A 26,751-nucleotide genomic window follows, 5' to 3' on the forward strand; every position below is an offset into this window, starting at 1 on the left:
CTCCTCCAAACAACCCGGCTCGCAGACCACGTCTCAACCGCCGAAATCGAGTTCCTACGATGGAACATCCTGCACTGTTCCCTGCGCGTGAGGATGAGACTCATGTCAAAGGAAACTGCCCTTGGCCCCAGGATCACCTATCCACCCACCCGAAAGCCCGAAGATAAGCATTGGGGCAAAGGACGTCGACGACCAGTGAGGCATAATACCGTCCCCAAAGGCGCTTGCGTCGGACTCTTCACGTACCGTTCCAAAACATGCGAATCGGATATCGAGATCCTCACTTCCGATCCACCTAATGTGATCCATTATTCCAACCAGCCGGATTACGATCCTATCTCAGATACCGCTATCCCTGGGGCGGGCTCCATGGTGAATATTTCGGTGCCGTGGACGGTGTGGTCGACGCATCGCTTGGATTGGTTTCCTGATCTCTCGCGTTGGTATGCTGGGGAGACTTTGCAGGCGGTTAAGGCCTATGGTGTGCCTCGGGAGCCGAGTACTTTGGTGTTGAACCTGTGGAGCGATGGGGGGAATTGGACGGGGAATTTGAGGGCTGGGGAGTCTGTATTCTTGGGAGTTGAGTGGATTGAGATGGCGTTCAATGTTTCTTCAGTGGCTGGGGCGTCTGTTGGCCGTGGTGAGGGCTTGACGAGGTCGCGAGGTAGCGCGGTTCGGAGGGCTGATTTGGGGGATGTTGGCAGTAATGTGGGCAGAGCTAGGAGTAAGACATTAGAAGGTGATATCCCGAAGCAAGAGAATATACGAACAGGGAATGAGGTTGGGTGTCGAAAAGCGTGTTATGTGAGTGACTTTCATTAAGTTCTCTGCAATCACTACGTCTTCATGGTCTTATAGATATTCAATCGACATCTTTACAATGGAGACACGGTGCCTGTGCAAGTATTCACATTGGTCTAGGTTGTTTCCACAGATATCTAGCACCCAAATCAACCAAGTCCATGTCCATGTCCGTATTTCAATCCGTCCCCATGTCGCATGCTGTATGTGCATGTAAGCATCGAAAGCGATTTTCGCCGGGCAAACCCAATTTAATGTCAGATGTCAGGAGCTTTGCTTCAACTGACGGGTATCACTCGTACATGTGCCAAACGCCGTTATGATCCCAAAACAAACTCTTACAATATGCCCATCCTATACTCTCACAACCCCCAAACTCCACGCAATGCAAGAAAGAAAAAAAGAAGAAAAAAAGACAAAAAAAGTAAAAAGACAAACACTAGACAACACAATACAACGTCGACAGCTTGGTTTTCTTCCTCTTCCCCCTACTTCCCCACTGGGAGGTGTTGCTCTAGAGCAACACCTCCCCGCCGGAGGCCGGATCGAAATCCCCCTCCAGCCCCCCGGCCATCAGCTCGGCCACTATCTTCTTGCGCAGCAGGACAATGTCCCGTGCGCAATAGGATAGTGGCTCGATGCCGATGGCCACCGCCTTTGCGGTAGACAAAAGGAACACGCCGCAGTCACTACCGTTGTCTTGCTGAGGAGAGACAGATGGTAGGACGCGCCATTCCTCTTCGGCGTAACGAGGGCCCAATTCGTTACGGAGCCAATCCTTCATCACCCCCACGTGCCGGTGCGAGACTGAGCCCAACGAGTCAAAATGCTCGATAGTGCGTTCCAAAGGCTTGATCACGATAAGCGTCCAGTGCGCACTGTTGTGCACCGGTACAAACACGGTATCCACGTCAAGAAGAGATGCGCCGCCAATCTTGGCACGATTCGCCCAGCGTCGGACAGACTGGTAGCCCTTGTCCCGCATGTTGGAGAAAAAGAAAGTATTGAAAGCGTGGAACCGGGGTTTGTCGCCACGGCCGTTGTTGTGATTCGTGCGGCGCAGATAGTCAACGATTAGAGCAAGGTACGAGTTGATAACTTCATCGTTCAACCAGGCCATGGGAGTAAAACACGTGGACAGATCCTTCTTCGTCAGTGGGTCCCCAGCCAGAGTAGTGGCGATGCGGCGATTGCTGCTTGTGGCCATGGCACTGGACACTCGGCTCATCCACTCCCCTGAAAGAGGGCGTACAGCTGGGCCTTCAACCCGAATTCGAGCGGGGATTCGTTTGCGCTCCTCCTCCTCTTCGATCTTTCTCCACTCCTCAGCATAGACAGACTCCGTCCGGCCCGGCGGAAGCGGCTTCGCTTCCGGGTAAAAGAGTCTCACGGCCGAGACGGGTCGTCCAAGTGGATGCTCAATCTGTTCTTCCCACCAATGTCCCCCAAGTCCAACCTGCTCATCTTTAGTCTCGGTCTTTATCGCCGAACTAAAAACCGGCGGGACATTCTCCTTCTGCTCGTTGGACGCCTTTCTAAGACTAACACGGTCGATGTTGGGAGATGTGGGATGAAGGTATGGAGCAAGGTCAGGGAGAGTAGGCTCCGGGATGAACTGTTCAATCGGATCCTTGAAGCGCACTCGCTTCTTCTGTTTCGGCTTCGGCCCCTCTTCTGGCGCGGGCTCGCCTAGGCGTTCGGTGCGTTCGGAAAGTCCAATGTGGGTGGAGACGGGAGGTCTCTGGTCCTTCAAGACTCCGCTGAAGTCCCCAGTTTTCCATGCTTTTTGTAGCGCAAGTTCGCGTTTGCCACGCTCCAGGTTCCTACCTGGCCACAACCGACGTTTAAGGTTGGGGCTCATAGACTTGACCTGCGGGGACTTCTGGACGCCTGTCGGTTTCTTAATTCCACTATTAACCCAGTGGCTCCCTATACTCTCAGGAGATCGGCTGCCGCCCTTTTGAGGGTTTCTCACAGAGTTTGCGGCGTGTGACATGAAGTAAAAATCATTTGGCATCTCCATGAAAGACGAAGATCCAGTAGTCGGATATTGTGGAATGTCCAGAGTCAAATCTGGAAAAGGAAGATTTTGCACTGTAGGATAACCTCTCTGTCTACGTCGTTCATAGTCTCTAATCATGCGTTTCTGCTCCTCGGGGAGGCGACGAAGTGCTGCGACTCGTGACGGAGAAGCTCGGAGGCCAGGAGAGCGGCTGGATGGCTGCGGACGGCGACGACATCGTACGTAGTCAATCACAGGCTGCCCAATCATATTCCAAGTTTTGGTAAGAACGTTCTTGACGGTTCCGGACGCAGCGTAGGCGCCTTGAACAATGGTGTAACATGTTGCCCAGTATGGTCGTAGCATATGCGAGATCTGCCGATTGTAGAGGTCGTTGTCAGGTGTGTCGATCGCTTGCATCCGCTGATCGTCTGCATTCTCAGATTCATCAGCAGCAGCGGTGTTTGAGCCACTGGGGTCAGGCAGTGAGGTAGTAGGAGATGGCGCGTCAAGTGCGCCCGTCATGAGAGGCTCTTCTCCTAAGCGCAATACATCATTGACAGAAGCAGCATTAGGTGTTGCAGTGGCAGATACATTATCATGAGAAGGCTGCTCAGGCCATCCACCAGGAATGAGGACATCAGTGCGGCGGGGATGACCAGTCTGGTCAGTAACGTTTAGGCAAGTAGACAAATGACTCTCGGCCGCGAATGCGATAGGAGCGGTCAGGGTTTGGAATTGCGTAGAAGTATCGCGGCGGACGGGAAAAGTAGCGGTTGGTACAGTAGGCTGTTCCTGGGTGGGATGTGTAGCGTGGGTTGATGGCGCTTCGGCTCTCCGGGTGTCTTCCTGGCTTGTAATAGCGGAATTGGGGAACCCTTCCTCGCTAACGCGTCGATATTTGTTCGACGGGCTATCCGTCTCGGGGGTAGCACGGTAAGTTGGTTCATTGAAGCCATCGTCGACTGATCTCTTCCGAGAGTTAAACGAAGTCGCGGTAGTAATCGATGTGTTGGACTCAAAACTAGGAGTTTTGCGGTCCCAAATGGACTTGGTGGTCAAAAGACTGTTGAAAGACGAATCACGTGTGGTGGGAACGCTTGTTCCAATAGTCACTGGCTTATGAGGCAGAGACTTGAATATGTTGTTCGAATGAGAGCTGAACCTGTTAGTCGAGGTGAAGGCATTTGTTTCGTTATTCAAATGGCCGATTATGTTGTTCGTGGCAAAAGCATTGCGGAGGAAGGGCTGCGCGATGAACTGCTGCTTGAAGCGGCCTGTCGATGGGTTAATTCGCGCCTGCGGTGAAAATCGCGTCAAAGGTCTGATGATTGGAGCTCGTGTCGCCGGCTTTCCTTCGAGTCTGGTGGCTTTGGGCACACCACCGCTCTTAGGAGGAGTAAAATGAACCCAATACTCTGGTCTCGAGACGTTCCGGTCGGAGGTCCCGTCCATAGGCTGGGCATTGTGCCGTGACTGCTCGTTTGAGGGAAGAGGGCTGATATCCATGGGGTCGTAGTATTGTTCTTCGGTGCCCATACAGGTTTCTTCTGCATCTATTCTGCACATGTTTCTCATGGTCGTGTCCTCCATCACGCGTTGCTGGGTCGAGAAGACGCCAGCCATGGTGGACTTGAAATCAGGATGATTGGGAAAAGTAGGTACAGTTACCAACGTAGAAAGATTTGAAGCGCGTTGTAAGCGAGAAAATCGTGTAGTGAGAAGGCAAAAGATGATGACGAACAAAAAGAGGATCAAGAAGACGTGGGTGGAAGTGGTGGAGAAATGAGGGAGGGGGAAAGTAAAACAGATGGGATCGCAATTACTGGCCATGGGTGGTTGCCATGGTTTTTATTGAGGTCGCGACAGTCGCTGGAGTGAATGGCAGCTCCATGAGCGTGCTTCGCGTGATAAACAGATGGCAGGCTGGAGAGGCGCAAAATGAGCCTTCCCACCGGCGCGCAATCTGGAGACGTGAATTGATGGAAAGGAAGTTAAATTCCCGGCATGGTTTAGACGCCCACAAGCTCACCCACGCTTTCCCCCTTTGGGAAGCTCACGTGATATGGCCGTGGACAACATTCAAATCGATCTACAAGTAGCTCATGAGTATATCAAGAACACTTCTTCTACCATTGAAGATGCAGTTTCAATATTCTGGTCATTACCCCTCTGTATATAATCGAGGCCTCAATCAATTCGAACCTCTGTTGGACCTCCCAGTCTCTCTTCAACGCGTAACCACACCAACGAATGGAAACAAAGAAAAACAAAAAACGGGGGGGAAAATACATAACGCATCAAAGTCATATATGTACACCAGAAGACCAGCTATGGTACAGAAGTAATGATGACTCGTGACGTTCAGCCCGCTGAACTTGAACCTCTCAGCTTATATTTCAAATGGCTTTAAATCGGCGCAAGGCCAACTTTGTCAAAGACAAAAGGTGCTCCCTCCATCGCAATCCAGGCAATACCTAGACAGCGTAAGCCAGGTTCCGAAAAGTGTAGAAAGGGATAAAGAATTCACATACCGGAATATACCACCAGCTTCGTAACTACCTCCACATCGTATCGTACACGAGGTCTCTTAATCCGCGCAAACACCTCTTCTTCGTCCGGCTCGGGGTCGGGAACCAAATCAGGGAATGGCTCCGTCAGTGGAGGTGCTTCTGTACCATCAACGCCAGTTGCGATTCGAAGATTACCAGTTCCCATCATGGTTTCATATTCATGGAGTTTGGAGCGCTTCCGTGATAGTTGAGGATGTTGCCCGTCGGAGATGTCTTGCTGAGTATCCTCCTCTACGAGAGGCGACGTTCGGTTGCTATTTGACAGGCTTTCTCGTCTGCGCTTTTCCCGGTAGGCCAGGGTTTCGTAGGCATCAGCTTCCGATTGAGGACCAACAGAAATTGCTCGTCGTCGGGGGTGGCGGATATTCGAAAAGATGGACGGGATTTCGGAAAAGGTTGGGAACACTTCATGATCCTTGAGTTGTGTGGGAACTTTGCTGTATTGCCTGGTTCAACAGTAAGCCAAAGGAATCCGTGTTGGATGGAGACAAAACCTGACTTACGACGCTGCGGTAAAGAATCGTCGCGGGAGTAACAGACCCAGCTTTTCCAGACCTCGAAAGACTGGGGGGAGTAGGCGGAGAAGAGAGGGCTTCATAACCTCTCTCCACGCAACAATCAATGTCACTCCCAAGATGAGACGCATAGCTGTCTTCAACACCCCTAATTCGTGAAACTTATACGGAACAGTGGCAGGCACGGGTTCATCCCATGTGATACTCGTTTTCGCTACGTGCCAATAAGCCACTTGCAACCCAAGTGTCACCCCCGCAAAGGCAACACTATCATCGAAACAAGGACAATCATCGGCGGGCTCCGGATGAAGACGAACAAGAGCCAGGATCACTAATACCACCAGCGTGATCTGTTTTCCGGAAGCCGAGACTACAAACTCGTCGAAGGCGGCCCCGTAGGCATATTGTATTACTGCAAGCAAGCTTCCTAGCAAGCAGCCAATTATCACATCGAAAAACCCGTGCATACCGCAGTACAGTCGGCCGAACACAATCGAGGTGACATAGAGGTAAGTTATACCTTGTAGAAACACGTTGACGGCAGGACTCAAGGTCGAGTCGGGCATGTTTAGAAGAGCCAGTGCGTATACGGCGACCGAGACGGCATTCGTTGAATGAGTCGAGGGAAACCCATACTCCAACGCAGCAGAACCAGACATGGTAATACGTTGTAGCGGAGGCGATAGCGGGCGTGGGAGGCAAAGCAAGTCTTTGATAAAACCGCTAAAGAAGACACCGGAGGCCAGAAGATTTACCATACTAACCAATTAATACTTTTAGTCAATGTGATCACAGGGCCACAGCGCAGCGCACTTGGAACTGTCTCGGGCCCATGTACATACCCACGCCCTAAGCTTGTATACCCATGCCAGAACAGTATAGGCAAGAAAACCATGAAAAATGTATGCGTTCCGAGATTGGCTGTAAATGCGAAGTAGGAGTCTAGGGCCGGAGTCCGCACCTTCTCCTGCAACCAGGCAAGATATGGCGTTTCATATCGCACCAAGGGGAGAAGTTTCTGTCGTGGCCAGTACCGCCAGGATGGGAGCTGGTTGCGATCTATAATCAGCGCACCGTTAGCATGTTGACGCGCCGAAAGACCATCAGGTTAGATAGGGATCGTGACGCACAATGATTAAGGCTTCTCAGGCCAGCATCTGGTGTGCCATTTGGTCCCTTGTCCATATTGCAGGCGGCCGTTCAAATCAGAGTTGACGCTATCGTTGCGGTCTCCCCATAGATCCCACGGAGGATCTGCTCAGTTCAATGTCTCGACGCCGATGACAATTTCGTGGAGAAAACCATTCGGAAGCACGAAATGTGCAGAATTTTCAGGAATTGTCCCTTGTCCGCTCAATTTCAATCAGGGGGGAGAGAAAGACAACAGCAGATCGATTTTGGATTAGTCGGGGAAATTGTCCCGCGCTATCCAGCGGTTTGGTTCTTGGGCGGTCAATGCGATTTGAATCGCACGGGGGAGAAGTTGAAATTGCTACTAATACAAAGTAGGATGTTCCGTTCGTGCTTAGTCACCCCTAATTGGCCCGATACGAGTACGGAGTGGATAACCCTTTCCTTAGTGAATTTTTCTATCACTCGAAATGAGGCTTTTTATGACAACGGAAGACGGAACATGAAGAACCGCCGAAGGAAATCTGGGTCCGGAGTTCCTACGGATGCTCTCTTTTTGCATTAATCTGAAGAACTCGGTACAGTGTATGCTCAAGTGGATTCAATATCAGAATAATCCAAGGGAACAGGTGTTTTCTTTCCCATTATTGGTCGGCTTATGATCAGTCTTCATGAGCCTCGGTAGATTGAAGCACATAGAAAAAAAAATAAAAATAAAAATAAACTAAAAGTGACAGTCGACAGCAAACCCATGTTCGTCTACGGCCAACTCTCCACTATATATATTTTACTAATCCACACACACAAACACACTCATCCATGTCTTGTCCAACATTTGAGCTACATACATACATCGGGCAGGAATGATTTAACTTGAAAATTAAATGACAATAAGTTAAATGAAGTCGATAGATATTATCCCCGCGGTATTATTCCCACGCGATGGTTGGTTTCTGGGAGATCTTCGATATGGACAGACCATGGTTAACCTCGTGAGTTTTGTTTGTTCGTATTATTATTTCTAGAACCCTCCAAAGAGAATGTCATTGTAGAGACAAAGTCAATATGGACTCAGCCTCTCAAACCAATCAGAGACCAAATGCTGAATTATGTTGGTAGAGGACTGAATTGTTGACGTGGAACTTGGTTCTGATAAGGCAGATCTCCCAAAAGGGAGAACACCATTCAGGTCATGAACCATGATAGATCTCTTCTCAGTGAATGCGAGAGAAACAGAAGTCGCTCGTAGGCCTCACACAATAAATATCGAAATATAACGTGACGAGAGACTTTGATATCCTTTGGTCTCTAGCATACTCCCTCAGGCTACCACGAGTACGTGTCGATCGTCGGGCGAATTCGAGTTGGTTGATACCGTAATGAGCCACACACATCCATACTACCATACTACATTCCAATAAGTGGCAGGGGTGTGGAGACATTGGGTAATTGGGTACATAACGTAAGGTAGGATTGGTTAGAAATTTCTACGACGGTGGCCGTGCATGATTCGTCTCTGTGCCGACAGATGACAGCTGAACGCTTCGCGAGGGGAGGGTCGAAGGATCCAGTGTTTTCCTGTCTCTCAAGCACACAGTTGTCTAGTAGTAGCATACTATTAGACCAAGACCCGCAAGGGTTGATCTAGGCCGAGATATTGGCCAGTGTCTAGATTGCATAATCGGTGATCGCGGGCCAATCGAGACACTAAGCAGAATCAACCTTCGAGATCGGAGCCGCTTTTAGGGCACGGGAGAGTGAGAACAAGGTCACTGATAGGGTCGACCTTGGAAGAAATCCACGAAGATCAAGGTGTTTGGAAGGTGTGGCCCAGACCATAGGCCAGGAATGCCTTGATTTGAGTAATTCAATCAATCGAGTGACGTTGTGCTAAAAAAAGGTTCGATGCGTTGGGTGTGGATTGATTTGATTGATATTGATTTGACTGCGTCATGGCTTGGGTAGGTGGTTGCCATGGCAGCGCTTCGGCCCGTAAACATCGGGTTTCATGTCAGCTGGAGTAGCGGCCACGCCACACCTGCCATTACTTGATCGGACTACCACAACTATCGTGAAACTTGACATCTCTTTCTTTTTTTTTTTTCAGTACCTAGACTGTTGCCCTCGATCTTCGACTTCTTTTTGTTGTTATTTTCTCGCCATCATCTTTCTCAATATCCTTCAGCTTCCTCCCGACCATCATCCTCACATTATCACAGAGCCTATCGACCGCTGGAAACCGAATATTTCCGGAAGACCACTAAACCGGGCAGTGGATCTATCTATACGCAATAGATCAGAAGGGCAGTTCCATTTTTGGCGCCGCTGAACACCACGTTCTTCAAAATCTCCTAATTCAACCCCAGCCCGCTTGCCTCCGCCATCATGTCGAGTCATATGTACGATGACCAGCCTTATGCAGTGTCACGACGTCATTCAGTAAAAACACCTCCTCCTTCATCCACTCCCCGGCACAGCAGAGGGCGCAGCCAGAGCGTCCGAGTGAGCAATGGAACTGCCAGCACAAATACCAGTATCTCAAGCGGGAGGATGTCAGAAGCGACGAATATCACTCAACCACCGGCATATTCGAAAAAGTTCGTTGTGGTGGGAGATGGTGGATGCGGAAAGACATGTCTCTTAATCAGTTACTCGCAAGGGTATTTTCCGGAGGTAAGACTCTTTATTTCCCTTGAATGTTACTGAACAGCCTTTTCCGACCGCCATTCTGACCTGGACTAGAAATACGTTCCGACAGTTTTTGAAAACTACATCACACAAACCGTCCATCGGGCCTCAGGGAAGACGGTCGAACTTGCCCTCTGGGATACTGCAGGCCAGGAAGAGTACGACCGTTTGCGCCCATTATCCTATCCGGAGACTGATTTGCTCTTTGTTTGCTTTGCTATTGATTGCCCCGCCTCTCTAGAGAATGTGATGGATAAGGTATGTCCTCTTGCAATTGTTTATGTGACACATAACACTGACTGTATATAGTGGTATCCCGAAGTCTTGCACTTCTGCCCTACAACTCCGATCATCCTGGTTGGTTTAAAGTCTGATTTGCGCAACAAAAGGACTTGCATTGAACTCCTCAAAACCCAAGGACTGACGCCAGTGACCCCGGAGCAAGGCCAGGCAGTGGCTCGGCGGATGAATGCCTCGTACATTGAATGTAGTAGCAAGGAAATGCGCGGTGTGGATGGGGTGTTCGAAATGGCCGTTGACAGTGTTGTGTCGGCTGAAGAACAGTTTAGCTGGAACAACCGTCAAAGTCATAACACCAGTGGCAAAACTACTGGAGGTGGCGGCGGTCCCAAGAAGGTCAAGAAGCGTACATGCAAGATCTTGTAGATCGCTTTTTTTGTCTCTCGACGTGTCCCATGCCCCCCTCTCTGTTTTTGTTTTATATGCTCCTGTTTTCCGCCGAAAGAAGCCTGGTTGCTTCGGCGGTTTGCTTCTCCTTGTACGTGATATGAATTGGATGCGACCTGGAGAGGATGACCCACGCGGTACAGCCCATTATGTGCTTTTCTAAATGTTTTGTTAACGGCGGACTTTTGATTTTACATCTTCATGTTGCTATACCTGTTTTGCCTTGATGATTGTCTCCATGAAACGCTATTACCCTTCCTTCATGTCCACTATTATTTGTCTGTGACCACCTTGATTTTTTCAAATTGGCATGTTTTCCTCATGATGTCTGTCACGAATCCGGTCCGAGGACCACTATGTCATATGCATGGGGTGGGTGTTTATTGGCGCTGAATCTCCCATGTCACTGAATATAAAAACACTGTGAACCCCGAAAGATGTTTCTGTCTTGTAGATTGATAATATACCATTTAGAAATAGAGTGTAACAGTACACCCCCCGAATTTGAACACCAATACACCAAGCCATGCACCGAACATATTCTGGATCATCTCTCATATCTTAACCGTCTAACTCGCTCCTCTCATCGGCGAGATCGTGCTCATGCAGCTCGCTCTGGTCTTCACGAGGCTCCTCTTTCTCCTTCACACCACTTTCCGCCTTCTCCTCTGGTCGCCCCATAAAGTTCTCAAATTGAGACCAGAGAGCCTCAACGGAGCTAAACTCATTACCCACCTATGCAGTTGGACTTAGCCAGTTATATGTATATGGAAGCCGGAAGATAGAACTTACTGCAACAATACTTTCTAGATTTCGGTTCAATCGGTTGATGTTTTGCAGAACTTGTTCCATTCCCTGCGCAGATCGGTCAATTCAGGTATGCTCTTTCGATGCTAAAAGCACTGTGCGCTGTCCGAGATTATATAACCTACCACGGCGATTTCTCTCACCAGTTCCCCCCGCTGCTGTTCGAACACAGTGGGGGTGGACGATCTGGATTTCGAACCTGGTGTCATGGACATTCTTGTGTGGTGGACAGATTTGTGATAGTTTACGGGTGTAGGGATCAAGGTGAAAGCGCAAGGAGAAAGACTTGACTGCAGATCCTCTCAGTTATATTGTTTCGGGATTATTCGCACTCTCAATGCACGTTATCAACTCACGCATCGCCAACCATCCTGTGGCGCATGAATTATTGTGGGACTGGAACATGGTTCTCCTGATTGGGCATGGTGCAAACAAAAGCGCGTCTTTTCTGCCGCTTGTTCGGTGACCGCTCTATACCCCGCCTTTTTACTTGTCATCATCTACAACACCTAGTTGCTAGTCTGTACTAGATCTAGCATAACTCACATGGATTGTATACTTATTGTGAGCGATGCTTTTGTGCTCTGAACTGCGGCTGCAGTGCTAAAGGATTGCATATTACCAACTTCTTAGATTCTCTCTTTGCTAGTATGCTATGCAGCTTACAGATTGAAACTATCGGGTACCAAGTCTGGCGCCCTGACTCCGGTGTAACATAGACCTTGTAGGCGAGGGACAAAGGGAACCCCTGGACAGGTTTTAAAAGTAGACTGTCATCCTCCTATGTTGTATGGTAGACTCTTGGTGCAAGGCCTCTAACGGATTTCGCTACCTGTGCTGTCAATATCCCATTTTTATACAACGAGCGCGATGGCCCTCCCCATTGGAAACGCACAGCTCCTCCAGGCAGAAATCGATGAAACTGATCTTAGTTTCTTCCGACTTTCAGCCCATGGAAATATTAAATATCCTACCATTGAGGGCAACATTTTCTCAACCATTGATATGGCTTTCGGCCCATCTCTAAGATCTCTACTGCCAGAGTTTCCACCTGGCGATTGGAATGATGGGCTAATTGCCAAAGACAAGAGCACCGGGAAGCCATATTTTGCACGCGCCGTCCGGAACACATTTCCGGGTGTCAAAAACCAATGGCACGAGTACTCGGTCGACTATTCAGATATTAAAGCGGGAAAGAGGCTTCGGACTGGCATCTACGAGGCTCGATGTCCGGGATTTGACACCGTTGTTGTCGTCAAATTCGCTCGCTTCTACTGGGAGATTCGATACATGGAAAGCGAGACAACAGCATACGAGTGGATAAAGGGCCACAACCTTGGCCCACGATTTCTGGGTCACCTGGTCGAAGATGGTCGCGTAATCGGGTTCCTGATGGAGCGAATTTTCAATGCTCGACATGCAGTTTTAGATGATCTCGAGGCTTGCTGGGATACATTGTCGCGGTTGCATGCCCTGGGTATCCGACATGGGGACACTAATCGATTTAATTTCTTGATGACCGACTCGAGGGCTGTTTTGATCGACTACAATACAGCTCAAAAGTGTGACGATCACGATGTGCTTTGCGAGGAGCTTGACGGTCTTGCTGAATCGCTTGCAAGTCCATCCCATCGAGGCAATGGAGGTTTGCTCTGAGTGGGATATGAGATCATATAATTTGTTATTATTCGAGAGCCTCGCGTATATGATATTCATGTATCTTGGTGGTATGAGGCCTTGGCTCGCTGTAATCAGCATCCACTATATACGTTGGAGATGTATCTCATTACATTGTTTGAGCTAGGCTGCTTTCAGAAAACGTGCATCTACCTGGCAGCTACTAGTACTGTTATCAGTACTGCTATCATACTAGTAGTACTCTACTTCAAGATACGACCAATGCCAAATGAAACTATGGCCGCCGTGACCAGCATTATCATATGTGCTTTCGTCCTTCACCCCCTCAGAAACCCCTGCCCAGGTAAGTATACATTCTTACAAGGATCGCCTGGGTGGCTTCGTTGAATGGAGACAATAAAGTGATACTTATGCACGCGAAGACCCACGTTAATTAAGGGAAGCGGGGCGACGCTCTGCATTGATTGCATGATTTACGCCATGACATGGAGAGCTCTCTTTTCGCTGCATTGGAAAGTTTTGCTGCCCGCTTGAATATCACAGTGCACTTAGACAGAGCAGGGGGGAAAAGGATGGAAACCAACCTCTTGACTATGATACACGATTCTTGTCGAGTGCATCAGGGCGAAAATGGTAACTGGCCGTCCAGGTTATCCATCCCAAGGAAGCGGGATTTGTTATGCGAACACAACATTGTGTGTAGCAATGAATCAGCGTTTAAGAGTGGTGCTCGAAATTCTTGGCTGGTTGAAAGGATACAGCGACGATGTTACGTGACTAGGCGGCGTGTACAGATCAGGATGCAAGCCCTTACCCTTACCGCTTACGCTATACTCCATTTCTACAGGGATTTGTTCAAAAGTACGCATCGATTGCTAACAACTAAGCTGGGGTTTCCTCCAAAAATTGAAGCTCTGCTAATAGGTACAGAGGCAACAGTGGGCGCTATCGGGATATTACGCAAGCAACAGCCTCAGCAAGTTGATTGTAAAAGGTCTGGTATTGCCTGTTATCGATGTTGTTATAGTCTACTAGGGGGACTGGGATGCTGTGGGCACTCTTTGAGCCTTGTGCATGATCAACGTACGTTTCGGTGACGGCACGCCCCGTCTCCCACGGACGCATTGAACCAGGCAATAAAAGAGCATATCCGCCTTCCATGACTAGGGAATGAAGCTCGCTTCTTCTGTTAGTCTCTTCTAAATTCTTGCTGTGAAGCTAGGCTATATTTTGCGATAATGGCTATCCACGACAACCCACAGTCCACAGAACTTACTTCCACCCCCCCCCCCCGCAATCGCCATTTCATGAATACGTTGAGGCAGATGATGTGAGTACCTACTCGATGCCTGTTGTAAGCCGTACAGCTCTTCAACGTTACCCACAGGTATCGTTTGATGTGGGAGACCTATCTTATGAGGAGGAATGGTGAGTCCAAAGCCAACAGTTAGGCAAGTTGATGTTAAATATTGAGCGGAATAGTTCGAGTTTCACAACAAGCCTAAGTTCGAGCGTCTTCGCGTACAAATTTGAGCATGGCCGCCGCTACCACGCGTACAGAGATGAGGGTGAGTTGCCGAAGAAGCCAACGTTTACTAGGTTCAGTCTTAGCATCATCTAACCATAGACTGCTGGGATGTCGGTAGATTACTATCTCCCGAACGATGATGTACGTTGTGCTTCACACTGTGTAGCAGCAAAGCAGGAAACTACTCACGTAGATCAAACAGGAAGAGAAAGACCGCCTCGATCTATTTCACCATATTCTAACTCTTAGTTGCAACAACAAACTCCACCTTGCACCGATTAGCCCTAATGTCGAACTGATTCTGGATTTAGGAACTGGCACCGGGATTTGGGCTATAGACATGGGTATACTTGCTCTCTGGGTATCCCTTTCATAGATCTGTGCTAAACTAAACTCGTTTAGGGGATACATATCCTTCAGCAAAGGTGCGATCGACCTGGTAAGCCTAGATTAGGATTGAGCACCTCTGAGCTTATTGTGCGTAGATTTTGGGCAACGATCTTAGCCCTATACAGCCTACCTTGTATGTGAGATTGTGCCATACATAACTATGATACATCTAAACTGACTGGATAGCTTACAGGGTTCCCCCTAATGTGAGATTCGAAGTGGATGATGTAGAGAATGATTGGGTTTACCGCACAGAATTCGACTATATACACGCTCGCTACTTTGCTGGAGCGATCAAGGACTGGCCGAACCTATTACGCCAAGTATTCAAGTACGAGATGCGCATTTCTTTGGTTACATGTCTACATGCCTATACGGACACTGACGCGGCGATAGGTTCAATAAACCAGGAGGCTGGGTGGAATTCCAAGACTTCGAAATGCAATTCTACATGACGAACGGGGAATTCAAGACCGGCTGTCCGTTAGATAAGTGGTGTTCTGAAAGCATTGAAGGCCTACGCTCTGTTGGACTGGAACCTTCTCCTGGCCCTAAATTACAACAGTGGTTCAAGGATGTCGGATTTGTCAATGTGCAACAGAAGGTAGTGCCCGTGCCGGTGGGTGTCTGGCCAAAGGACAAAAGACTGGTATGCCTTCCGATGTCTCCTTTGACAACGAACAACTTTTGGAGCTTTTTCACTGATAGTTGTTTGTAACAGAAAACTGTGGGCGCGCTTAATTACCACCAATTCAATGACGGGCTGGATGGCATGTCGCTACGAATATTCACCGCCATGAAAGGCTGGCAGCCGGAAGAGCTACGGGAATTTCTGGCTAATGTGAGGAAGGATCTTAGATACCCTCGACTACAAGCGCAGCATAATTTGTAAGTACAGCGACTTGTGAATTTGTGAATCTTTGTCTGACCTTGGCCTTAGTTATGTGGTGTATGGACAGAAACCAGAATGATTTCGCCATCACCGCCTCCACAACGGAGAAAAAGAAAATATATGGACTGAATGAACAAACCAACGGAGCTGCACCGGTGTACCTCTTGTCAAGATTTCTTGGCTTCAAGTGTTGTGAGGTCTTTGCAGAGCAAGAATGCCACTGATATTGGCCACTTTCTAATACTCTAGATGCAACTCCTATTGCATACGGATAATACGAAAAGTATCTGGAATAGAACTTTACAACCTCGGTGTCAGATAGTCCGGCTCAGAATTAGCAAGCTGCAGAACTCCGGGTTCCCCCACAATGCCACTCTCTTGACTACGTAGAATGGTATCCGTTTACCCCACTTCAGGTCCGGAATGTGGAGAAAAGCTGGAGACTGAATGACGCTGTACTGGGCCGGCCCCAGGCAGAAGAAGTGTAGATCAACGCTCGGGTTTTCCGAGTATGACGATCACCATCTCGGTGTTGCGTTTGCCGACCCATTCTGGGCTATTCATAACCTAAACGCTTAGCTATGATGAAAGATATTCACTTAGGGGGGTCGTTCTCTCCCATTTCGCACTATCGGGGTGTAGCTCAGGACCTCAACAATGCAAACACGCCTTCTTTGTTTGGCAGCTCTGCTGCTCTCACAGTATGGGCTGGCGGCCGACGACCAAGTAGGAGCGAAGATTGACTATGGCACATTCGAGAATCCCGCCGCTAGAGTTCGTCCTCGCTTTCGTTATTGGCTCCCAGATGCCAGTGTAGATCCAGCTATTGTGCAAAAGAATATCAAAGATGCCGGTGTCAATGGTGCTGGAGGCGTGGAGTTTCTTCCCTACTTTGACTATGGTAATACTGTACCAGGAGCGGATTGGGTAACCTATGGATTTGGGACGCCTGCATTCGTCAATATCTTCAAAGCTGCCCTCCAGGCTCATAAAGATGCGGGGTTGGTGATGGACTTCCCTTTGGGACCGAATCAGGGACAAGGCGTACCAGCGAGTCTCGATGATGAAGGACTCCAGTGGGACTTAGTAGGTACTCGCGTTACAATGCATGGTTATAATGTGTCCTGACATGCGCACACTTAGTCTACCGCGTCGGTCGCCGTTCCTCTGAATGGCTCATTTCGTGGACAGCTCCCTGGCTGGGGCACCGGGGAGCTGGTAGCACTCGTTTCAGCTCAAGTGTTATCGAGTCGAAATATCTCGAATCCTACAAATAGCTTGATTCCTGGCAGTGAAGTTCAGCCCAGCGCTGTGCAGTATGTGTTAAGGAATTCAACCTTGCAGGAGTGGTCACAGAACGTTACGTCCACAGGAGAGCTGAACTTGGGTTTTCCTAAGACAGGCGGCCAGGGGTATAGGCTATTTGCCTTCTACCAACACCGGACGTTACATCAAAATGTACCGAGTACTTCTAACATGTCGGAGACAATTTTTAACGGTGGATCATACGCCGTTGACCATTTCAGTGCGAGGGGTGCGGAAACTGTTACTCGATTCTGGGATGAGTATATCCTTGATGATGAGGTCAAACAGATGCTCGTTGCAGTTGGTAATTATGGTAAGTTAATTATGCCTAGAACACAAGGAAGTGATAAGGCTAACTGTGCGCAGGCTGGGAGGATAGCATGGAGATCAAGTCAAATGTGTCCTGGACGCCGGACCTTCCTAACATCTTCCAGAAAAAGCATGGCTACAACATCAAAAAATATCTTCCACTTATAGTTTACAAGAATAACAACATTGGTATACAATCGACCGCCCCTGGTACTATCCAGTGTCTGTTAGATACTCCCGATCAGGGCATTGGGTATGTCAACGACTATCGGTCTGCGTTAGGGGAAGGGTACCGAGCATACTTGCAGGGGTTGACACAATGGGTGAATGGCATGAATCTCCAATACTCTTCCCAAGTGGGCTACAACCTCAATCTCGATGTACTGGCAAATGTTCCAGATGTGAATGCGCCGGAATGCGAGAGTCTGGCATTCAGTGACAGCATCGATGGATATCGCCAATTCGTTGGACCCGCAACGCTCACCGGCAAACGTGTCATCTCCAATGAAATGGGTGCAGCCCTCGAAAAGGCATACCAGCATCCAGTTACAGCGCTTTTGTGGGAGATTGCTCGGGCTGTTGCTGGAGGCGTCAACCAGTTCATCCTCCACGGACAGACATTCTCGGGAAACTATGTCGGTACAACGTGGCCGGGTAATACACCATTCCACTTTCTTTTCTCCGAATTGTACTCCGAAAAGCAGCCTTCTTGGAACCACGGCTTCTCGGAGGCATTGAATTATGTGGCCCGATTGCAGTATACACAGCAGAAGGGACAGCCTAAAGTCGATGTAGTTATCTATAACAAGGACTCGGCTACTGATGCACAGTTCGGGACGATTTATAACGAGACCGATCTGATTGAGGAAGGTAAGTTAGCTATTTTGATACTGAATGAGTAATGAGCTTCTCATGCTGACATTGTGTAGGTTTCACATACCTCTATCTCTCGCCAGATAATTTTGCTTTGCCGCAGGCTCGTGTTGAAAACAGCACCCTTGCTCCTGATGGTCCCGGATTCCGTGCAATGATTATTCCCAGTTCGAGTAACCTCACAATCGATGCAGTGAGAGATATCAAAAATTTCGCTCGTAACGGGTTGCCTGTCATCCTGTCCGGTGGGCTACCAAATGCGTTCTACACAGGGGACGGAAATACAGACAGTCTCGTGAAGGAGATATCTTCCTTGAAAGAAGTGCAAAACGTCCACATTGTATCTCCTGGTCAGGCATCCAAAAAGCTACAATCGCTAGGCGTTGTGCCGCGGGTACAGGTGCAAACTAATGGCACATGGTATTCTACATGGCACTCTGATGCTGGTGGGGTCGACTATCTTTTCGTCTTGGGCGATACAGTGGATACCGTTGGTAGTGTAAGTGTTGCCACGGTAAAGCGACCATATGTCTTCGATCCTTGGACTGGGAGCCGAACCCCCGTGCTTGAATATCAACAAAAGTCTGGCCGAACTGTGGTGCCCCTTCGCCTGGCTGCAAATCAAACGGCTATCATTGGCTTCAGCGGCACGTCCAGCAACACTTCATCATATGCTACTCAGGTACCATCCTCAGTGATTGGCTATAATTACGGCGGCCAAACAAACAAGGTCCAACTGCACGTCTCATCCGGTTCAGCCGACCAGACCCTGAGCCTATCCAACGGGAAAACCATATCCCAACTAACGACCAAGGATCCAGCCCCAGCATACCAGCTCACCAACTGGAATCTAACTGTCGAGCACTGGGAGCGCCCAGGGAATCTATCCGACGCATCAATAATCGCAGTCAAGCACAACACAACCCACGAGCTCACCTCACTCATCTCCTGGCAAGAAATCCCCAGTATCGCCAACGCCTCCGGGGTTGGCTACTACACCACTACCATACCCTGGCCCCCAACAACCAAAACAGCAGATGGTGCCTACCTATTCCTCCCGCAGACCGCAAATGCAGCTCGTGTCTACGTGAATGGCCACAGACTCCCAGCCTTTGATTTCCAGGCGCCGAAGCTTGACCTCAGTGCCTATCTTGTCTCCGGGAAGAATGAATTGACTGTAGAGGTACCGTCGACCATGTGGAATTACCTTCGGACTATGTTGGATGAGCTTTACTCGGCTGGTTCATTACCCCAGCTGGAGGGGTCGGGCCCCGATCCGGTTGATAATGGCTTAATTGGGGTGGCGAAGGTTGTACCTTTTGTTAGTGTTAGTGTCAATCTGTCTTGATGAGATTGTGGTACTGCCTTGGATGGTTGAAAGTATATGCTTCGGTTTCATTGTTCTTTTTCTCGATAAGCCTCACAATCCGCCAAGTCGGAAGTTTCCTAGCGTTCGTCATTAATTTTGTACGGGTGTATCGAATGATCTATGGGGGCTCTAATCCCGATGGGACATAGTTGTACTCTCTTGAATCGAATGTAAATTAATGTGGTTCTTATGAGTGTGATGTACAAGTTCTGGGGATAGTCATGAGGTGTTCCTGCCTCAGGCGCAAAGTGCTATGACCATTCACTTCACAAAGATCTGCGCCTTCCTCTTCTGAGCCATTGCCATCCTCTTCCATTGTTCCTCTCCATTCGCCTCATGTCGTCGGTATGCATGGAGTCTGTATTGTTCCGGTGGATACATGTATCATTCCAATAGAGTGTATCACTAACCTGCCCGATATCCCGCCAGAGGTCTCACGTATGCGACGAAGAATGCCATCAATTTAAGAGCAAGCCTGTCTCAATCGACTTCAAACGGGATTGGCCAGAAAAGAGGCTGAGAGAACTACCAACTGTCCCATTGCAGTCCAAGATTTTGACAACAAGAAGCTACGTACAAAGGCCATGTCGTTGTTCGATTGACGACGATCCACACAATAAACGCACCCCTATGCGATTATACACCCATGCGCTTGCTCCGGTTTCAATCAGGTACGGGATTTCGTAAGCAGCAACTGAGCACTTTTGGCATTCAGCAGTCTAGCGACAGTGAGCCCACGATACCGTGTCTACCTTGGACGCCGTTGTGCCATGGCGGGGGGTGTTGATCCGGGCGTGCCTAAGCCATGGACTGTGAGAGATGTGAGTCAGGCTGTTTTCGACTATAAAAGCGAACAGTACATTTAATATACATACAGATAGTTTGCGTATCAGTCATTGGCCCGTTAATGCTGGCAGCCTTTGTGGAGTGGTTTCTCTTTCTCGCTGCATTCTTATATTGCCTCGTAAAGGTGTACCAGAAAGCCGAGCATTGGAGTATCAAGGTCCTTTCTGTGACAATGATGATAACATTCACCTCATTGAGGTAAGTTGAGGCATCAAGAACACTGCGAGGAACTATCGGTGACCAAAGTATACTGATCAGTACAGAGGGGTTTTCCTCCCTATTATGGTTGTCACCCTCCCTTTACCGTCTCAGCTCACTCAGAACTTCCCTCCTGAGCTCGTGTCCTTCCTCCAGTGGTTCGCATTTTGGACATTCTCAGCCTTGCTCACTATTCCCTGGTTGTTTTGCGTTCATAGACTGGTCACAACTTCCATCGGAAGAACTCAGAGGATAAAGGAAGTCTTGGACGACCGGACAGCGCCGAAGACTGTGATTGTTATGCCGGTGTATAAGGAGAACCCTGCAGTCCTGATAAAAGCGATCAATTCGGTTGTCGACAGTGACTATCCATCGAATTGTATTCATGTATTCTTATCGTATGACGGGGTTATTATTGATGAGCCCTACCTTCGAGTGATCCACCATCTTGGAATACCGATTTCCCTGGATACTTATCCGCAAAGTATTGATGTGACGTATAGGGGCGCCCGAATCACCGTGTCTCGCTTCAAGCATGGTGGCAAGCGATATTGCCAAAAGTTAACATTCAAGTTGATTAGTCAAGTATATGAAGAGTACAACAGGAAACATGACGATCTTTTCATGTTATTTATTGATTCCGATTGCATCCTGGATCGACTGTGTCTGCAGAATTTTATGTATGATATGGAGCTGAAACCGGGAAGCAAGCATAACATGTTAGCCATGACCGGGATCATCACATCAACTACAGAAAAGAACAGTCTTATCACGGTGTTACAAGACCTGGAATACATTCATGGTCAGCTTTTCGAGCGTTCCGTGGAATCGGGGTGCGGCGCTGTGACCTGTCTGCCCGGCGCACTGACAATACTGCGATTTTCCGCTTTTCGAAAGATGGCAAGGTATTATTTTGCAGACAAAGCAGAACAATGCGAAGATCTATTTGACTATGCCAAATGTCACTTAGGAGAAGATCGGTGGCTCACACATCTCTTTATGATCGGGGCGAAGGAGCGGTATCAGATCCAAATGTGCACCAGCGCGTTCTGCAAAACGGCGGCGGCCCAGACTTTGCGTACTCTCTTGAAGCAACGGCGCCGATGGTTCCTTGGCTACATTACAAACGAGGCATGCATGTTGACAGACATCCGGCTATGGAGACGGTACCCCTTTTTGTGTTTGGTTCGCCTCATGCAAAACACTATCCGCACAACTGCGCTCCTCTTCTTTGTCCAAGTGATTGCTCTCATGACAACATCCAGTCGGGTTGCAGATCTCCCCGTTGGATTCATCGCGATATCGCTGGGGCTGAATTATGTGCTCATGTTCTATTTCGGGATCCGATTGAAGCGATACAAGGCCTGGCTCTATCCGCTGATGTTCGTTCTCAACCCATTCTTCAATTGGTTATATATGGTGTATGGGGTTTTCACTGCCGGACAGCGAACCTGGGGAGGGCCGCGAGCTGACGCTGCGAAAGCCGATGAGCATACCTCGCCTGAAGAGGCTGTTGAGCAAGCTCGGGCGCAGGGCGATGAGCTCAATGTCATGGTTGACACTTTTAGAGCCAAGGCCGAGAAGAAAGGTTGTTCCAATCGAGCTTCGGAACAGGTCGATCGCCGTCTTTCTGGGTTACCAGGACCTTGCGGCAGTTACCCTGTCAATCATGCCGAAGCGATGGTACCACTCGCTAGTCTGATGACCTCACCCCTGGATGTTCCCCGGATCGGCTTGCATCCGAATTGCTCTTCCGACTCTGTGGTCACGGACTCTAGCAACAACTCCATATCGTTACACTTAGATATAGAGAGCTTGATGAACGAAGAGGATCGGGCGAAGCGGTCAATGGCTCTCCAAGCGCAAGAACTCGCGCGTATTCTTGAACAGTTCGCCACAGGCCCCGACGATGGCGATCTTTATACACAAGGACCAGCGAGGCTACAGTCTGAAGGTCCCGAGACACATGTTGCATCGGAGCAATCTCGAGGTGCCCCTGACTTTACCTCCTGCGAGAGAGACGACACCATTCGCTGCATGCCATCCAGGCAGCCACAAGGAGCGCTGCAGCCTGCATATGCTCAACAATCACCTGAGCTAGGTGTAATGACGGGGAATCATCGCAGTCTTCGACCCTCTCAGGGTCGGCGCCTACAAAAGACACCGAGACCAGCGTCTCAGTCAAGGAGCCCTGAGTATATGGTGTGACATCACAAGGAAAGAGTCGCTGGGCGGTATCCATTTTCCATGAGTACTATCATAGCATGCCATTTTCTCACGTTGGATAGCGTTGGGAGGTTGGAGGGTGGGACGAGTTTACGACGTCTATTGATTAGAGAGGATGAGAGGTTCTTCTTTTGATATATTCTTAACTTGTTTTCTTGGGGTCTCTTTCCCTTCCCGATGGATACTCTAGATATGCCGGCCTACAATGGATATCATTATATCACCGGTTCTCCCTTGTCCTCCTCTCTGCCGATAGTCGGTGACTATTGAGAGATTAAGGCAGGTCATTAATCATCGGGCACATGTGTAACCGCTGCACATGAGTAGCAAACGGTACCTTTTTTGGAAAAATTGGCTCCTAATTCTCCAATCATTTGGGGTGCATTAGGTAACTGTTACGTGACGGTGAGTCCAACCCGGAGGTGGCCAAGACTCTCAGGCACCCAATGGCGTACCCCAGGGCCGTAAAATCTCTGAGGGGTGGATTATCGATAAGAGCCAGCAAGCGGAAGACAAGGAAGAAGCAAACCCCGCGGAGGGCGGTGAAGGATATTGCCCCCGCCCACCACAGGCGGTCAGCGGGGGAAGAATCGAGTGGTAAGCGCTCGAAGGTTCCAAAGGTCAGCGCCATCGGAGCCCAAAGGGAAGGTGTATACTCCGTACGGCTGGGGGAACGGAGGAGGTGTAGCCAGATCACTCGGAATGGAATCCTGGAAGGGAACGGATTTGTCCTATATATAGATTCATATCACCTCGTCCTTCCCTCGTCTTTTCTTCCTTTAAATCCGGTTTTGATCTGATCGTATAGAACTACGCAGTACAAAGTTGATAGTGGATCTCAGTGACCAGCGAGAGAAGCCCACGTCTGGATTTTTTAGATTTTTTTTTTCAACTTTTTTTTCGATTTTCTTACCTGAGCCACACTTTGCATCACCGCCCGATAGTGGCGCTTTCAACGTGCAAATTCTCCCCCTCCGACCCTCTTTCTTCATTCCCCCAAATCTTTTCATCCTATCTTTTGTGATACCACTTCCTATCCATTACACCTCCTCCTTCTCCTCCATCACTTTTTCTTCCCTCCCACCCTACCTTCCCCGATCACATCTATATCCCCTTTCACCATGAGTGTAGTCGGAATCGACTTCGGTGCCCAGAGCACCAAGATTGGTGTCGCCCGTAACAAGGGTATCGACATTGTGCGTATCATACCTTCCCCGCCTCCAGCGCTGCCCAAATTTTTTTTTTTAAATAACATCTTTTTCTTTAACCATCTTGAAATTCAAACACTAACCGTCGATGCGACTCAATTTAGATTACCAACGAAGTTCCAACAGATCTACCCCGTATGTCCACCCTTCTGTGAATAATCCGCCCCGCCTTAGCCAACAACGAGCTTGAAGGCGTGGGTCTCTCCATTTAGCCATCCTATACTGACTGTGTGTGATGTTCAGCTCCCTCGTCTCATTCGACAACAAGTGCAGATATCTCGGTGAGGCTGCGAAGACACGAGAGACCTCTAACCTGAAGAACACTGTTGCAAACCTCAAGCGCCTGATTGGCCGCTCATTCAGCGATCCCGATGTTCAGATCGAGCAGAGCTTCAACACTGCTACCCTCTGCGATGTGAACGGCCAGGCCGGTGTCGAGGTCAACTTCCGTCAGCAGAAGCAGAAGTTCTCGGCCACCCAGTTGGTCGCCATGTACCTGACCAAGATCAGAGATATCACCGCCAACGAACTGCAAATCCCCGTCTCCGATGTCACTATCAGCGTTCCCGCCTGGTTCACCGATATTCAGCGCCGGGCCATGCTTGACGCCGGTGAGATTGCTGGTCTTAAGGTGCTCAGACTGATCAACGACACCACCGCCACCGCTCTCGGATACGGTATCACCAAGCTCGATCTTCCCGGTCCCGAGGAGAAGCCTCGCCGCGTCATGTTTGTTGACATCGGCCACAGCGACTACACCGCTTCGATTGTTGAGTTCCGCAAGGGTGAACTGAACGTCAAGGCCACCGCCTGCGACCGCCACTTCGGTGGCCGTAACTTCGATCTTGCCCTCACTGAGCATTTCGCCGAGGAGTTCAAGGAGAAGTTCAAGATCGATGTCCGTAAGAACGCCAAGGCTTGGGCTCGTACCCTCGCCGCTGCTGAGAAGATGAAGAAGGTCCTTTCGGCGAACCCTGCTGCCCCCATGAGCATCGAGTCCCTCATGGAGGACGTCGACGTCCGCTCCATTGTCAAGCGTGAGGAGCTGGAGACCATGGTTGCGCCTCTCCTGGAGCGCGTCCTTGTTCCCATCGAGCAGGCCCTTGCCGAGGCCAAGCTCAAGGCCGAGGATATTGACAGCATTGAGATGGTTGGTGGCTGCACTCGTGTCCCTGCCATCAAGGAGGCCGTTGCCAAGTTCTTCGGCAAGAACCTTTCCTTCACCCTGAACCAAGATGAGGCCATCGCTCGCGGTTGCGCCTTCGCCTGTGCCATCCTCTCCCCCGTTTTCCGTGTCCGTGACTTTTCCGTGCACGACATCGTCAACTACCCCATCGAATTCACCTGGGAGCAGTCCGCAGACATCCCCGACGAGGACACTAGCTTGACCGTCTTCGGCCGCGGCAATGTCATGCCCTCGACCAAGATTCTCACTTTCTACCGCAAGCAGCCTTTCGACCTCGAGGCTCGCTACGCCAGCCCCGAAACGCTTCCCGGAAAGACCAACCCCTGGGTGGGCCGTTTCTCCGTCAAGGGCGTCAAGGCCGATGCCAACGATGACTTCATGATTTGCAAGCTCAAGGCCCGCCTGAACCTGCACGGTATCCTCAACGTCGAGTCCGGCTACTACGTCGAGGACATGGAAGTGGAGGAGCCCGTCGAGGAGGATGGTGATGTAAGTTGGATTCCCATTTCAATGCGCGTTTCTTTTGATACTAACATGTGACTAGGCCATGGACACCGATGCCAAGGGTGACGAGCAGCCCAAGAAGACCCGCAAGGTCAAGAAGCAGGTTCGCAAGGGCGACCTGCCCATCTCCGCCGGCACCCCTGCCATTGAGGCGTCCGTCAAGGAAGCCTGGATCGAGGGCGAGAAGGCCATGTATCTGCATGATAAGACCATCGCCGAGACCGACGAGAAGAAGAACGAGCTTGAAACCACGATCTATGATATGCGTGACAGGAAGTATGGTCGCTACGCCAGATTCCTGGAAGATGAGGCGAAGAAGCAGGCCTTCGATGACAAGCTGGATGAGCTCGAGGTATGTTCATGCTCCTTTCCTGGCTAGGTCGCCATATCTGCTCATAATCTGTGCCCGTACTAACTTTGACTCTGTAGAACTGGCTGTACGATGATGAGGGCGGTTCTGACACCACTCTCGATGTTTATGCTGGCAAGCTCCAGGAGATCAAGAAGCTGGTGCAGCCATTCGAGGAGACCCTTGAGGACGAGCGCCAGCAAGCTCTGGCTGAAGAGCTCGCTAAGAAGCGCGCGGAGGAAGAGGCCAAGCGCGCGGCTGAGGAGCAGGCCAAGAAGGCCGCGGCCGCTGCTATGAACTTTGAAGAGAGGAATGAAACGGTGATGACGGATGCTCCTGCCCAGGACGAAACCCCCGCCGCGGGCGACAAGCAGTAAACGCCTCGCTCCCGTTGCATCGGCTCTTCCCTCATCCTTAATATTCTATATTATCATTGAACACAGCTCTCGCATATGCAGACTGATGCCAATACCTATGAACCAAATTCAATGATGTTGTGCGCTCGGTTGCCTTTTTTTTATTTATCATTACGATGCCCCACCCGTTTTTCTTTCTTTCTTCTTTTCGATTGTCGACATGACCTGGCAAAATTCATGTAGAACGAGATTTCCTTTGGTTTTCGTGTGTCGCCAATGGCGTTTCTGTTTCGCCTGGTTTCTCTGCGAGGATGCAGGTGAGGTCGTGCCCGACCGCTGATTGCTCACCGGGAGTTATCTCGACTCCACT

The 26,751-nt window shown here is 49.6% G+C and overlaps 10 protein-coding genes across 10 annotated transcripts; 7 read left to right on the forward strand and 3 right to left on the reverse strand.

Moving 5' to 3' along the window:
* Positions 1-102: 102 nt before the first annotated feature.
* On the forward strand, positions 103-822 carry ABOM_011432 (glycoside hydrolase family 16 protein; the record flags this gene model as incomplete). The annotated part of the gene is made up of 1 exon (XM_022538560.1): positions 103-822. One exon carries the CDS (start codon positions 103-105, stop codon positions 820-822), a length of 720 nt encoding a protein of 239 aa, XP_022383575.1.
* Positions 823-1,315: 493 nt separating this feature from the next.
* On the reverse strand, positions 1,316-4,429 carry ABOM_011433 (SUMO protease ULP1; the record flags this gene model as incomplete). Its single annotated transcript, XM_022538561.1, has 1 exon — positions 1,316-4,429. One exon carries the CDS (start codon positions 4,427-4,429, stop codon positions 1,316-1,318), a length of 3,114 nt encoding a protein of 1,037 aa, XP_022383576.1.
* Positions 4,430-5,212: 783 nt separating this feature from the next.
* Positions 5,213-7,076, reverse strand: ABOM_011434 (PAP2 domain protein; the record flags this gene model as incomplete). The annotated part of the gene is made up of 5 exons (XM_022538562.1): positions 5,213-5,280; positions 5,338-5,822; positions 5,880-6,650; positions 6,734-6,950; positions 7,022-7,076. The coding sequence occupies 5 exons, from the start codon at positions 7,074-7,076 to the stop codon at positions 5,213-5,215; spliced, it is 1,596 nt and encodes a 531-aa protein (XP_022383577.1).
* A 2,331-nt stretch (positions 7,077-9,407) lies between these two features.
* Positions 9,408-10,376, forward strand: ABOM_011435 (Rho4-like protein; the record flags this gene model as incomplete). The annotated part of the gene is made up of 3 exons (XM_022538563.1): positions 9,408-9,695; positions 9,765-9,968; positions 10,020-10,376. 3 exons carry the CDS (start codon positions 9,408-9,410, stop codon positions 10,374-10,376), a joined length of 849 nt encoding a protein of 282 aa, XP_022383578.1.
* A 582-nt stretch (positions 10,377-10,958) lies between these two features.
* On the reverse strand, positions 10,959-11,419 carry ABOM_011436 (DASH complex subunit DAD1; the record flags this gene model as incomplete). The annotated part of the gene is made up of 3 exons (XM_022538564.1): positions 10,959-11,132; positions 11,190-11,252; positions 11,330-11,419. 3 exons carry the CDS (start codon positions 11,417-11,419, stop codon positions 10,959-10,961), a joined length of 327 nt encoding a protein of 108 aa, XP_022383579.1.
* A 655-nt stretch (positions 11,420-12,074) lies between these two features.
* On the forward strand, positions 12,075-12,860 carry ABOM_011437 (uncharacterized protein; the record flags this gene model as incomplete). The annotated part of the gene is made up of 1 exon (XM_022538565.1): positions 12,075-12,860. One exon carries the CDS (start codon positions 12,075-12,077, stop codon positions 12,858-12,860), a length of 786 nt encoding a protein of 261 aa, XP_022383580.1.
* A 1,327-nt stretch (positions 12,861-14,187) lies between these two features.
* On the forward strand, positions 14,188-15,731 carry ABOM_011438 (class I SAM-dependent methyltransferase; the record flags this gene model as incomplete). The annotated part of the gene is made up of 10 exons (XM_022538566.1): positions 14,188-14,270; positions 14,325-14,410; positions 14,489-14,511; positions 14,573-14,714; positions 14,773-14,795; positions 14,856-14,893; positions 14,954-15,091; positions 15,157-15,409; positions 15,482-15,648; positions 15,701-15,731. 10 exons carry the CDS (start codon positions 14,188-14,190, stop codon positions 15,729-15,731), a joined length of 984 nt encoding a protein of 327 aa, XP_022383581.1.
* Positions 15,732-16,309: 578 nt separating this feature from the next.
* On the forward strand, positions 16,310-19,487 carry ABOM_011439 (uncharacterized protein; the record flags this gene model as incomplete). Its single annotated transcript, XM_022538567.1, has 4 exons — positions 16,310-16,738; positions 16,796-17,270; positions 17,324-18,136; positions 18,196-19,487. 4 exons carry the CDS (start codon positions 16,310-16,312, stop codon positions 19,485-19,487), a joined length of 3,009 nt encoding a protein of 1,002 aa, XP_022383582.1.
* Positions 19,488-20,278: 791 nt separating this feature from the next.
* chsD (chitin synthase D) lies at positions 20,279-22,888 on the forward strand (the record flags this gene model as incomplete). Its single annotated transcript, XM_022538568.1, has 4 exons — positions 20,279-20,329; positions 20,386-20,552; positions 20,618-22,754; positions 22,841-22,888. The coding sequence occupies 4 exons, from the start codon at positions 20,279-20,281 to the stop codon at positions 22,886-22,888; spliced, it is 2,403 nt and encodes an 800-aa protein (XP_022383571.1).
* Positions 22,889-23,899: 1,011 nt separating this feature from the next.
* On the forward strand, positions 23,900-26,402 carry hsp88 (Hsp70 chaperone Hsp88; the record flags this gene model as incomplete). The annotated part of the gene is made up of 5 exons (XM_022538569.1): positions 23,900-23,978; positions 24,091-24,121; positions 24,230-25,661; positions 25,717-26,028; positions 26,106-26,402. 5 exons carry the CDS (start codon positions 23,900-23,902, stop codon positions 26,400-26,402), a joined length of 2,151 nt encoding a protein of 716 aa, XP_022383572.1.
* Positions 26,403-26,751: the final 349 nt, after the last annotated feature.

This window comes from Aspergillus bombycis (genome assembly GCF_001792695.1).
Source record: "Aspergillus bombycis strain NRRL26010 chromosome Unknown contig00173, whole genome shotgun sequence".
In the NCBI taxonomy this organism is placed as follows: domain Eukaryota; kingdom Fungi; phylum Ascomycota; class Eurotiomycetes; order Eurotiales; family Aspergillaceae; genus Aspergillus; species Aspergillus bombycis.